Genomic DNA, 14,180 nt, shown 5'->3' with positions numbered 1-14,180 from the left:
ATATATTTGACGCGTATAGCCGTTCGGCTATACTCTTTAACTATTCGATTATATTTAACTCGTACAGCCGCACGTATATACTTTTAGAATATTCTAATATATTTTAAGAGTATAGCCGTACGGCTATACTATTTAAATATTGTAATATATTTAACGAGTATGGCCGATTGGTTATCGTTTAGGAGAGAGGGCTGCGATGAAGGGAAGAGGTTCGAAGAAAAGAGAACAGGGCTGGAGGGCATAACGGCCAATTCACTGTTCAAAAGTCAGCTCAAGGAAGCAGACCATCTCTTACGTGAGGGCAAAATCGTCACTTCACTATTGCTAAGCTACAGTCTAGGAACAGTGAATTCCTGAACTCAGTTTTAGTATATATATAATTTTATGAATTCTTACTTGCTATTTTTTATATCCCTAATGAATTCTTGCTATTTTTTTTAATCCCTGAACCTATTTAACATTGCCTCTTTTTTTTTTTTTTTTCCTTTTCTTTCCTGGTCAATCTGTACAAGATTTTTTTATATAAATGCAAGGGTTTCTTGCAATTTCCTCTTCTCTGTCTCTCCTCCCTTCCCCCAGTACAGGCCGCTCCTCTTGCCCGTTTATCTTTCTGTTTAAGGTAAAAGTTTTTATATTTATTTTATGTTTTCAAACTGCATGCTCATGGTTTCTTCTAGTCTACATTGAGGGTTAAGAATTTGCTATTGCTTGTTCCTCCTACTTGGGCTGGTTCGATGATCTTATTTTGCTGGATCTATGTCTAAAATCTGGTATTGTTTGAAAATTAAAAAAAATAAAAATGTTTTATTTATGGTCAGATGTCTGAACTGAAACCTAGTATTCTCGTACTCGTGTTTTTTTGGGGTCAGATCTCCCTTGCTTTTAACTCTTGTCGCGGATCTATGATTCTTGATCAGATCAAAAGCAAAAATCAAAAGAAAAAGAAAAGCAAAGGCGGTCAAGATTCTACCACGTGAAGGCCAATGGATAAAGATAGAATATTAGCTACTGTAAGTGTTTTTAACCTTTTTAATTTTTTCTTATTGTTCAAGAGATATAGCAAAACATGCCTATATACATATATATATATATATATATATATATATATAAATTTAATGGAAGCTTTCTACTGTTCCGCTCTCAAATTTAATACAATATGCAACAGCTAGAAGAAAAAAGAGAGTGCAAAACAAGGTCTAGTCTAGAGTTCATGACATGTTGAGTTATGGTTGTATTCATTTTTCATATTTTAGAGGTTCAATATTTCTTTCTTTCCTCTTTTTCTTCCTCTTCAAGTGCATGATTGATCAAGGAAGGGTAATGTAATATGTTTAGTTATTCAGTGGGGTGTTGTTGTTATGTTTTTAGGATGAGGAGGGCGAGAGCAAGGACTGGATTAATGAGTTGCCAGATTGCATATTGGTATCCATATTTTCACTCTTGACCCTAAAAGATGTAGTGGTTACCACCATGGTATCACGTCCATGGAGGCATCTTGGATTGCAGCCAATACTAACAAGGGTCAATCTTGAATTTGACCTTGCAAACATTTTCGGAATCAACGTTCGAGATGATGATTATGATGAAGACGACTTGTTTGCTGAGGACTTCTCAAAACAAGTCTTTGTAAGATGGGTGAACAAAGTTTTGCAGCTCCACCATGGCAACAAGGTAGACTCGTTCAAAGTGGAATTCTTTTTTAACAGAGAATCCACCACTATCCTTGACGAATGGATTCGTTTTGCAATTACAAAGGGAGCTCAAGTGCTTGACCTTCATTTATATTCTTGCACGTACTCACTGCCAGATATAGAAGAGACAGAAACTTTTTATGATTTCCCTTGCTGGTTGCTTTCAGAGCTGAACCCATCACCTCTAAAGAAGTTGTCATTGGCTAGATGTTTACTAAGACCTCCACCCGACTTTGACAGATTCAATCAGCTAACAACTCTTTATCTGTATAAAGCTGTGGTAGACAACATTTCTCTGGCACGTCTCTTATCTGACTGTTTGCTACTCGAAAGCTTGACCTTAGATGGTTGCACGGGAGCCACGGATCTGATTGTTGGAGGTCCATCGCTTCGTCTGAATGATTTGAGAGTGGTCAATTGTACTGATATAGAAAGAGTTGATATTTCTCTAGCAAAGGTTGCTTACTTGGAGCTCGTAGATGGACGTCCAAATCTGCATCTTTCCATCAAACCTCCACATCCAGCAAGAATTTATTATGATCCGATGGATTACAATGACTTATGGGATACACTAACCCAATTTGGATCTTTTCTTGGGCTTGAGACTCTTGGTATGACGGTGGCTACATGGGTGAGTGAAGATTTGTTTCTAGTCAACTTTCTGAAGCATGCCAACTAATATTGTTTGCAAAATTTAACTTTTAGACGGTTGGTGTTTATGTGCAGCGGATTCCCCAAAACTTGCCAATGTTTAGAGACCTTAAGAAACTGGACCTGCATCTGTTTAATGGGGCTGACCTCGTTGGGCCTCTGAATCTTCTCAATGCTGCACCTCGTTTGGAAGAACTTGTAGTAACGGTTAGTAATTAAAAGTTTATACTTTCTATATATGCAAAATCAGTTGTTATATATGTCATTCAACCAAATTAGATGATGCCCATTACATGAGAGATTTCTTTTACGTTATTGCAGTTATTGGTTGATAATTTCTCTGAGAACCAACAACAGACACAGAGTTTTTCTAGGATCAAACATGATCATCTGAGAAAAGTTAAGTTGCAGGCATTTCGAAGCACACCGTGCGAGATGGAGTTTGCCATTTCTATTTTGCAAATTACAACAAAGCTCGAGATCATGGAAATCGATCCGTTTGGAAAATTGTATATGGGTGGTGGAGCGTGGTGGGACGTCCTGGGCGTAAATGCTGCATATCTATCAAATTCATATTGGGAAGAAAAAGGCAGGTCACTTGTCCAAGAGAAACTAAACGAAGTAAAGACCGATGCGCAAATTATAATTCTCTAAATTTGGGCTTTACATATGTATCTGATTATGCCAGTTTTTTTTTTTTCCTTTTCATTATGGATCGAATTATAATTTCTGTAACGATCATTGTTCAAGGCTACCAATTTAATTAGGCCAATTCTGAAATATCTATATATAAATATGTTGTAATCGGGCCATTATAAATTTAATGTTGATAATTATTACGAGAGTTACTATATACTATATAGTATATACAAGTATCAGAAATTTTATGAGATTGGTTGGTTGGTATTTTACACCCAACAATTAAAAAAAAAAAAAAAAGTCACTAGATGTTACAATAATTCATCTATAACGACTACTCAGTACCAAAACCTCAATAATAATATTTTTGTGCAATGAAAGCTCAAATTCAAAATCAAAGCTCTAATATTTCTACAGATGATGATGTATAACCCCAAATTCCACTTGAATAGCAAACACCAAAATAGCTACTCAATTACCCAAAACACTCACTTTCCTCCTCATTAGTCATTAGTCAGATGATCACGGCAACAACAAAAACCCTCAACATATAAAGTCTTTGATCTTTCTTCAACCATACGAAGTGGTTTGATGAGAGAACTGACCTCAAGAGCATGACCCAGTTTGAAAATTCAGCTTGAAAGATGAAGATGAAGCTCGCGCCCCTGTTCCATCAAAACAACCTTTCTCATGCTCCAAGCAAGTATGTTTCACCGTGAAATGAACAGAGAATAACTACAAATAGGCATATGCTGGTTCATTTCTCCTTTACACTGGTAGTTGATAGACACAATATTTTTTTTACAAAATTAGTTAAACACCCAATTCTAGACATTAAACTATAATCATACCCTACACTATTTAAAACATATAAACACACCCAAAATAAACCCAAAAACCAACATCTGTCAATTTTTGGATTTATTTTCTATGTTAGATTACGGTTTTGACCTTTTGGTTTGAATTCTTTGAAACATGCCCAAAATTCGCCAGTTAGGATAGGAATTTCTTAAAATTTACGTTGGTGACCTCATAACAGAAACTTGTTTGGCAGCCTCAGCAGATCGAATATTCCAAACGAGCTTCGTTCTTCTTCGAACGAAGCGAGCTTCGTTCACCTCTTCGAACGAAGCTCGGTATGATGTGGTTCCAGATCTTCTTTTTGGATTCTTCTGAGCTCAGTATGGTGTAGATTGGAGTTTTATTGCTTCAATTTTTTTGTTATTTGTTGTTTGATTTGGTAATTTTTGGATTGATATTGCGCTGCAAGAGACTCAATTGGAGCTTGGTGCGATCTGTGATCTTCGATTTTGAGGTATTCGATTTTTTCTTGTGAATTCATATCCGTTTTTTGAGGATTCGATTATATTGTAGTTTGATTTTTGGTATTGTATGCTTCTGAAGCATTTTAAAAGTGGTTGACTTATGGTGGTTATTGTTGCTCTTCTCCCTAAATATGGTAATCCAAGAAAAGGTGACTGAAGACCCAACTTTGGTACTTGCAAGTTAGAATAGCACATGGAGCATGTCCTCATTTTTCCCCAGAAACCGAAAAGGAGTTATATGCCATTCACTTGGTCATGGCACCTATAAAAAAAAGAAAAAGGAAAAAAAAGGTCCAGAAATAAAGAATGCAGAGCGAAAAGAAGCTAAATATATGATGGGTTGAAAATGAAAGTATTATTTGCAGATATGTAGATTTGCTTGAAGCAGAAAACGGGCACTTGATCTTATAGGAAGTGGGTGTGGATGGAGTGGAGGGGTGGGAGAGGTTAGCTTTTTCGAACAGTTTTTATAAGTAGGAGAGTGTGGAATGAGCAACAATTGCGGAAGGCCTCTAACACTACCACTCACCGAGTTGTGCGCGTTAGCCTTATCGTTTTCAGTCTGGTGCTTCACTATTTTCTCATGGTCTCTGGCGTTTAGGGCCTCTTTGGGTTCCTGCTTGAATCTCTGGCATGGGCCATGGCATCTAACATGTTCTTGGTTGGGTTTGAAAATTGAAGTTGGCCCTTTTCCATTTTCCCTCTTGTGGGCCTTCCCCCATCTTGAGCTTATTTGTAGCTCCATGAGAAACAGGCTTCTTCAGTTGCGGGAAGATAATAACTGCGGGCATGGATAAATGTCCTTAACCACTTGAGTTATAAATCCCTTACAGATGTTTAATGTGGTTAAATGCTGCCTATTAATCCCCCAAGCAGATTTGGGTTGACCCAGACCATATAAATAAAAGTAGTCGTAACACTTCTTCTCATACCTTTCAAACTACAACCCACTAGCGATCCTCAAGATGCATGACATGTCTAGAATCATTCTGTGTTGATTTGGGTCGTTGTGGCCTATTCATTCATTTGGGCAGCATGAGGTTGAATGGGTATTTACAAGTGACTATAGACCAAATCAAGTTTATGTATGATTATGGGTTAGGGTAGAGCTCAAGTAGCTGCATATATCTCCTATGATCACCAAATGACCCAGACGAACCCAACGTTCCCCTACTCATATTCTGAATTTTGTGAATTTGTGATGGTCTCTCGTGGAAAGTGGGACTGAAGATCTCACGGGTGGTGCTTATGTTATAGTTACATTACATGTGCATATTCATCCTAGGAAAATAAAAATAAACCACTCCATGTGCACGACACGATGGTGTATTCTTCTTGTTTGCTATTGGGGCCACCCTTCCCATTTAGGATGGATTATGATGACTTTCAATTATATCTACAATCATCATGCATGCCATAATTAATGCATTTTTCTATACTCAAATAAATTGATATACAAGAGACACCAACAAGAGGAGGGATTCGAACACAGAACAACAGATGTATGGATAATTATTCTTAATCACTTGAATTGCAAAGTTCGTGTTGTAACCACACCGGCTACTCCTACGACACGTGTGACCTCACTAGTATCACAATATCCCCCATATGCCGGTACTAACAGCGCCACATATGGGGTCTGTCCGCACGCCGGATAATCCTACGACATGTGGGACCTTACAATCACAGGACGGTACTTACACAGGGTAATTAATATCCAAGGAGGTACATAGGGTAGTGCGTATAGCACTTCAAACTGACATTCTAAACTCTTTTTATACCTTTATATATACACATAAATATATATAAATATATAATCCTCTATTTCATAAACCTCAACCCTGGTATAGCATCTGATAATCCCCCAATTTAAATAATATATTAATATCCTAAATTCGCATAATCCACACACTCGACTAACGATCAAGACCTGTCTCTACGGTCATCTTAATCTTCCTAGGAAGGTAATACTACCTAGGAAGTCTCATGGTCAACCCAGGGAAAACTACCCAACCTTGGTCAAATGGGCCCGCGACCTCCAAATTCCGATCCGATAGTTTCTATGAGTTCTACAAGGTCTAGGACACATGTCTTGCAAGTTTGGTCCAGATCGGACGGTCGGATCGCTCACGATCACACGATCGGACGGTTACTAAAACCCTCGCTCTAGGGTTGGCATTTCCGGAGTATCCAGGACTCCGTTTTACGATCCGTCGAATCCTACACGATCCTAAGAATGTCTAGATTAACATATTAACAATTCAGGACCATCCAACGGTCCAAACCTATTGAACCCGGATAACGTGCAATATGCGATATCCGTTCAAGACTCAAACGGTATCCAAATTGAGATCCGCGAAATCCTATGCGCTCGTGAGGACCAAGGGATCATTCTAAGACTGAATGTGGTCCCCACCCTAATGCCCACGCGCCGGCAACGCGTGGGTGGCTTGATCAAATTCCGGCGCCCGGAAAAACTCTAAACCGCCGGCCTCCAACCCTAGGTAAAACACCCCATTTAGAACCACTTTTGTTCTTGGAACTACCCCAAAAAGTGACCGGAAGTTGCCGGAATCGGAGGCCGAAAATCCGCCAAACTTCCATATCGCTTAATCGATCTCCAAAACACAAAAATATCTCAAATCTAACACAACAGGAAGCAAGAACAGCTCGAGAGGTTCAAGATCCATACCTGGATCGTCGAAATGATGGCGGACGACGACGAACGAAGCCGGCGGTTTCTATCAAACCGCGCGTTTCTTCTCGTTTTCGCGAAATCACGGCGGCGGCAAAGCCGGCTGGGGTTGGAAGAGGACGATGGCCCGGTCATTTTGGTACCGGCGCGTCAACTTTAGTGGCCGGATGAGAGAACGGCCGGCCAAAACGTGGCCGGCTGCGGTGGTCGTCGCGAGAGAGAGGAGAGAGAGACGCGAGTGGGAGAGAGAGAGAGAAATGAGGGCATTTCGGACTTTTTATAAAAAAATCCCTTTTTCCAATAATTACGATCGTGCCACTGAGTTTCATTCGATCATAACTCTCTCGTTCCAACTCCGATTTGAGCCCACTACGTGTCTACGGACTCATCTCACCGTGCTCTACGCAACAGTACAACCAGAATTCCCAAATTCCTTCCGGATAAGAAAATGACTAAAATACCCCTATCCCACGGGTAAAATCTTAATTTCGCTCAAATTAATTAAAACAGGGGATAAATTTGGAGATGGGGTGTTATAGAGGAAAGGAGCAACTGACGAAGAAGAAGAAATTTTGAGGTATTTTATTTATAACAAATACCTATCTGGAAGTGTTGGTACTTCTACTTTTAATGGTTGTGCAATAGAAAACTCAATTACAGCTGTGCAGAATGCTCGGACCATGTGAATTTGTTTGAATGGTTTTTATATTTGATCAGGGTATTCTTATAACAATAATCATGAAATCACAATTTCATAATTAACTGTGTATTAGAAATGTCATGCTTTATTTGTCAATACGGTAAGATTTCTGAACTGTGTATTAGAAATGTCATGCTTGTATCACTACTGTATTAACAGACCCAAAAAAAAAAAATAACAGGGGGTTTGATAATACAATGACAACAAGAAGTACAATACATTTAGGCTTAAATGCTAAAATGGTCCCTGTGTTTTAGCCCGTTGGCCAATTTAGTCCATGTGTTTTCAACTTGGCTAATTTGGTCCCTGTGTTTCGGACCGTTAGCTAATGTAATCCAATCCGTTAAATTTTTACTAAAATATTAATAAAAAATATAAATATTTGAATTCAATCTATAAAATAAATAATTATGAAATGAAAATAAGATTTAAAATCTAAAAGCAATTAAAAACCAAAGGACAACACCATTTCAGCAACACCCTTTCTCCCCAGCAACAACTCACCCACATGCAAAAACCCCAACTCCCCAAGCCACAGTCACCCACCCCACCCCTCCCCTCTCTCTCTCTCTCTCTCTCTCTCTCTCAAGAACAATCCCTAACTCCTGACCATCTCCCAGTAGAATATTCACCATGCAGTCATCGCCCCACTCCCCCCAACCACATTGCTGAGTAGCCCCGCGCCCATCTTGTTTTTTTTAATCTTTTTTCTAATGCTATGTTTTAGTTCTAATGAAGTTTTAATATGTTTATAAATTAATTTCAACAAAATTTCTAGGTTTTCAAAGGAAGAAGAAGAAAAAAAGAATTATTATGTTAATTTAACGGCAATTTTAACAGAATGGGCCACATTGGCTAACAGTGCTAAACATAGGGACCAAATTGGCCAAATTAAAAACACATGGACTAAATTGGCCAACAAGATAAAACACAGGGACTATTTTAACATTTAAGCCATACATTTATGTATATATTTTCATTTCCAGTTGTTTTTATCTACATCGTCAGATCATCATATAATATTTTATCGTACGATTGTGAATCCTAATCATCCATCTTATGCCAAACCTAAGATATATAAACTCTGTCCGCGTTTTAACCCTAAATCCTATTTCATATCCGCCTCTTTTCTTCGTGCCTCCTTCCTCCCAACCTTAACCACCGCCTCCTTCCCCCAACCGTAACCACCGCTTCCTTCTCCCCCAAATCTAATGGCCGCCGTTATCTTCCCTTCACCACCACCACGAGCCAAGGAGGCCGTGGAGTTTTACGAGGTTGTCTTCGGAGCCCAAACCATTCAGCACAGCTCTCGTCCGGTGGCGGTGGGGGTGTCTGGAAATAAGAGTCTAATCTGGCTGAGCAGCTATTGCATTTTCGTGGGTTCAAACCGCATAACCGTGAGTGACCGGTAAGTGAACTATCTTAATTACAAACAGAGTGTACTTCGGGTTTAGGGTTTAGGTCCTGTAGAGTGTACTCGGTAAAATTAAAGAAATGAAGAAAAACAGTAGATTAAGCATAAGTACTAGACGAAGAGTAGTACTATTAGTAGATTATGTCAAAGTTAAAAGACATAATATATTTGTATAATTGAGAGAGAGTGATTTGAGAGTGTGGACAATGAAAGGAAAGCAAGAGGAAGGCAGCAAAAGTTGTTAGTTAGTTTGTCATTTTGATATGAAAATTCCCTTGATGAGATACTTGTTGTTGCATTGCATCCATCAAAACACACATACTGCTTGCTCTCTCTCTGTCTCCCTGTCTCTCTCTCTCTCTCCCTCCCTCTCTCCCTTCTAATAATCTACTTTCAACTTGGTTCCAATCTCAGGTTGGAAGATCTTCATGTTGCGGCTGTTGCTTCTGTTCCTCATATCTGTCCATCCCTTGTCACCACTGACATTTATGATATGGTTGCAAAATCTGTGGCCAACGGATGCGTGTTGATGGAATCCGTAAGGGAGGACCCTTATCGTCCCGGTGTTCTTGTTGGCACCCTAAGAAATTCAATGGCTTAGTAAACATAAACAATACAATACCAATCTCACAATAGAGCAATAACAGAACAATTACAGTGTGCTGACTGTATAATAACAGTCTGATAACAAAGCCCTAACAATGTAATAACAGTTTGATTACTAGCAGTGCATTAACAATGTAACAATCTTATAACAATCAGATAACAGTATGAAAAAAGATGAAACTAATTGTAGCAAACAGTAGATCTCAAAATGAAATCAATAAACTAAATAGTTAGCACTAAATAGTTATCCAAGTTAGATGAATTACCGAGTCCATGGAGTCCGAGAACACCACAACGGAATCCAAAGGTCCTGTTGTCTCATACTTCCGAGCTGCGCCCGCTGCAGTGACATAATGGAACTTCACTGCAGGTGTTGCATTGTCCAACAATAACAATTTAGCAGCTCTATGCGCTGAATTCTTCATTGGTTTTAGGGAAGAAACCAGAAGCACTGACAAGGATTGAGAAGAAGACAGAAATCCTACACAAGGATAAACATTATGAGATTAAAACAGAAAATAAACAATAGAATATATTCACTTTTCTTTTAAATCAACTAATTTAAAAGACCTGCAGTGAAGTTCCATTATGTCACTGCAGCGGGCGCAGCTCGGAAGTATGAGACAACATGACCTTTGGATTCCGTTGTGGTGTTCTCGGACTCCATGGACTCGGTAATTCATCTAACTTGGATAACTATTTAGTGCTAACTATTTAGTTTATTGATTTCATTTTGAGATCTACTGTTTGCTACAATTAGTTTCATCTTTTTTCATACTGTTATCTGATTGTTATAAGATTGTTACATTGTTAATGCACTGCTAGTAATCAAACTGTTATTACATTGTTAGGCTCTGTATCGATCGTTATTATATCACACACTCGTAATTGTACTGTTATTGCTCTATTGTGAGATTGGTATTGTATTGTTTATGTTTACTAAGCCATTGAATTTCTTATAGCCATGTGCTCAATTTTTGCATTAATGAATTGGGAAGTTTTTGTGAATTGTGAAATTTCTGGAATTGGGAAGTTTTTTCAAGATCCCAATTATGATGTTGTCGGTTCCCTTCCTCCGGTTATATTAGGCTATTAGGATTCTTCTGCCTTTTGTTTTGGCTTGCTTCTTGTTAGGAGGCAGTTGTGTGTTTTCTGTTTGGTGTTTTTGCCGGTTTGTTAGGGTTCCTTTTGTTCTCTTTGGTTTCTTATTAATAATATTTTTTCTTTTAAAAAGAAAAAGTTATTGATTTTCGTTCTTTGGTTTTTTTGTTCTTTTGTTTATTGGTAGCTTACCCCTGACTTCATCCATACGATGGAGGAGAAAGGCTCGAGGCTGATCATCATGTGCAACAAGGGAGTTGTAAGAGATGCTGCCAGCAGAATGGTTGTGTATAAGGAGCCAACGGACGATCATGATTTGTCAGTTGCTCTGTCGCGCATAGCAGACGGGTTAGCCCGAGAGAGACGACGGCGCTTTTGAATGGTTGAATATTGAAAAAACTGGCCGAATTACAAAAGGTAAAAGTCATAAGAATGATCCATTTAGATTAGAGTTATGTTTACTTTATATAACTTTGTGCAGCACTTGTATACTTACTGGAGTTATTTGATTTTATGCTAGTTTGCAGATAATACTGATATCCAAACCCAATGGAGGGAAGCAAAAAGGAGCAACAAATTGAAAGTTGTATATTCTGTCAACCCTGATGCAATGTTTTGATTTACAGATACTTTCCCTACGCTCAAAACATTGCATCAGGGTTGACAGAATATACAACTTTCAATCTGTCAATACTACATGCTTAGCAGCCATGTATATACTAATAAGAGTATTGAACAATATACTAGCATCACAAACTAACATTTTGGTTTAAATTTAGTATTGTTTCTTTGTAGTTGCTAGAGGGACACGAAAGGTTTAAGTGCAACATTTTATACCCAACCAAAAAAAGAAAAAGAAAAAAGAAACGTCACTAGATGTTACAATAGTTCATCTATAACGACTACTCTTATTAGTACCAAAACCTCAATAATATTTTTGTGCAATGAAATAATATCCTGTTTTTCAGAAAGCTCAAATTCAAAATCAAAGCTCTAATATTTCTACAGATGATGATGTATAACCCCAAATTGCACTTGAATAGCAAACACCAAAACAGCTACTCAATTACCCAAACACTCACTTCCCTCCTCATTAGTCATTAGTCAGATGATCACGGCAACAACAAAAACCTTCAACATATAAAGTCTTATGGGCCAGTGCTGTGGCAAAAAGATGCCTAAAGGGGGCAAATGCAATCTTTTATAAAAACTCAGGCATGTTCAATTGCACAAATACAGTTGAGAACAGAATTTCCATAACGATATCAATGGCCAGCATAGGACATTCGATTTATGATTGCCTTGTAATTCATTCTCATAAGGTATCACTTGAAAAGTGAATTTTTCTATTACAGAGGAACATACACCAGTCAAGATCATCATAAAACAACCGTAACAATAATTTTCCAAACAAAAACGACAAAAGGAAAAAGGAAGTTGGATGTATTCTGAAATACAAGATGATGTACAGCAGTAGTGTCATTACCAGTTCTATCACAAACAGCATGGTGCACGAGAATGCCTGCGGCAACTGAAACATTGAAAGAGTCCACCATGCCTTTAATCGGAATACTGCAATGCGAATCTGATAAATCCAGGCAGGGCCTCATCACTTATTCCCCTACATTCAGAAAAATCATATTATATATAAATTAATAAAACCATAATATCCAAGAACATACAGCAATGCATTGCCTAGAGGCTAAGCAGATTATATGATTAGCATTGTCCACAACATCGTACGCCAGCAGAAAAAATGTACTAATGGATCTCACATTCCACAAGAGTATATACAAGTGTGTATCGCAATGAACAGGACTCCAACCAAATTTCTTTTTGAAGAACATTGTGTCTAAGGTATAATTTCTTGGTGTTATTACCTTTTTCTGGGTTAAATTTCTAAAGTATATTTGATATTGATCATAAAGAAACAAGTATTTCAGCTTAAAACTGAACAAGGAAAGAGCTTGGTTATCGATCAAAAAAAGAAAATATATCAAAATCAAATCTTTTTACATTATGGTGCATTCCTGGAAGAAATATTATTCTTTGAACATCCCTTTCATGCAAACAAATTCTAGAGAAGAAGAAAGTAGACAATTACCGCATCCATGCCCACATGCGTTGTGGCAATTCGATAACCACATGATTTCAGAACTTCAAAGCACTCTGGAGTAGAGTTCCAAAGTTCAATGTCCAACCATTTCTCTGCCCCCATACTGACATGGCGATTGTCTCTATACCTGAAACAAGATCAAGCGTTTTTGTATTACAAAAGAAAAAACGAAAGTTAAGAAATGAAACCCATTACATAACAGCTTCAATTAAACTTCCTAATCAAAATCAAACAAAAACTAGTTTAGAAAAATATAAATCTCCTTTCTAATTTTATACATTTTTTGAACTAGAACCAGACCCTTTCACCTCACATGCCGTTGCACCTTTTGGAGCTGTCGCACAAGAGCACAAGAACCGACTGAAACCCGAGGGACCGAAACGCGGCAGAGACGTTGCCGAAATCGCCCAACCCTTCAACCACCAAACACACCGAGTAGCTCCGGTTCTTCACCGCGTTCCTGAACCTCTCCTTCCTCACATCCAATATGTACGGATCCAAAGCTTCCAGAACCTCACCGCTGCTGAGATAAGCATCTTCCCCGCAGCCGCAGCTGAACTTGTCGAGGTATGGGAACCACCGACCGCCGCGTTGGTGTGCGGACCCAGGGTGGCGCTCCATTTTTCATGAGGCGTGCGACGTCGTTTTTCTGCGTGAGCAGTTGCTCCACGCTGTCCTGCGTCGGGTACTCCGGCGGTTCTAGGGTTGAGTCTATGGAATGAGCTTCGTCTGCGAAATCTGCCGCTTCTGTTGAAATGTACGGCCGTGAAGGAACATTGTGCGAAGCAAGTGTAAGCCCTGTAATCAAATTGAAATCACAAAATTGAATTAGACATTTGCGTATGAGTGTAGTGAGAGAGACACAGAGAGAGTAAAAAAGAAAGTACCTTGATTGGGTGAAAGGACAGGAGAGAATCCAATGGAGGGTGAGTGGAGCAGAGAGATGGGTGATCTATTGGTTCGGAGACTGGAACTGATTGAAGAGAGAGATGTACGGACTAGTGTTTTGCAGTGATTTTGGCGCCAAGCCGTGGATGATGCAAGTCCAGGTCCAGCTGCATAGGACCAAAGGGGCTTTTTGTTTCGGATAGCGTTCATATCATACGACGTCGTCTCATACTAACTGTCAGGAAAAACCGACGATTTGGGCCCATTGGGCTATTTTTAATAGAAAGGAGCTAAACCTTTATTTTGGGTTCCCAAAAGGTGCTAAAATTAGGGGAGGGCATAAAAACCTATGGA

General features: G+C 38.7%; 3 protein-coding genes across 5 annotated transcripts; 2 read left to right on the top strand and 1 right to left on the bottom strand.

Annotated features, from left to right (window-relative positions):
- Positions 1-464: 464 nt before the first annotated feature.
- On the top strand, positions 465-3,114 carry LOC103330031 (F-box/FBD/LRR-repeat protein At1g13570-like). Its single transcript, XM_008232570.3, has 5 exons — positions 465-619; positions 918-1,010; positions 1,369-2,322; positions 2,418-2,549; positions 2,664-3,114. Exons 2-5 carry the CDS (start codon positions 984-986, stop codon positions 2,994-2,996), a joined length of 1,446 nt encoding a protein of 481 aa, XP_008230792.2. The 5' UTR covers positions 465-619; positions 918-983; the 3' UTR covers positions 2,997-3,114.
- Positions 3,115-8,807: 5,693 nt separating this feature from the next.
- LOC103330027 (uncharacterized) lies at positions 8,808-11,616 on the top strand. Of its 3 annotated transcripts, none has more exons than XR_016126020.1 (4): positions 8,808-9,109; positions 9,530-10,395; positions 11,010-11,239; positions 11,343-11,616. XR_016126020.1 is itself a non-coding variant. In XM_089050151.1 (4 exons), the coding sequence occupies exons 1-3, from the start codon at positions 8,913-8,915 to the stop codon at positions 11,199-11,201; spliced, it is 513 nt and encodes a 170-aa protein (XP_088906277.1). In that variant the 5' UTR covers positions 8,808-8,912; the 3' UTR covers positions 11,202-11,239; positions 11,350-11,616. The 3 variants fall into 3 exon arrangements, 2 of the variants coding, with proteins under 2 accessions (XP_088906277.1, XP_088906276.1); XM_089050151.1 differs by having other exon boundaries at positions 9,530-9,653; positions 11,350-11,616; XM_089050150.1 differs by having other exon boundaries at positions 9,530-9,653.
- Positions 11,617-12,220: 604 nt separating this feature from the next.
- On the bottom strand, positions 12,221-14,036 carry LOC148918081 (tRNA/rRNA methyltransferase (SpoU) family protein). Its single transcript, XM_089050488.1, is given in 4 exon segments — positions 12,221-12,443; positions 12,927-13,562; positions 13,564-13,736; positions 13,826-14,036. Coding segments are annotated over 3 exon segments (699 nt in total). The 3' UTR covers positions 12,221-12,443; positions 12,927-13,247.
- Positions 14,037-14,180: the final 144 nt, after the last annotated feature.

Source organism: Prunus mume, linkage group LG4 (genome assembly GCF_029339155.1).
Source record: "Prunus mume cultivar Tortuosa linkage group LG4, ASM2933915v1, whole genome shotgun sequence".
NCBI lineage: Eukaryota > Viridiplantae > Streptophyta > Magnoliopsida > Rosales > Rosaceae > Prunus > Prunus mume.
Note: the sequence above shows the minus strand (reverse complement) of the source record. Positions and strands in the feature narration are given on the sequence as shown.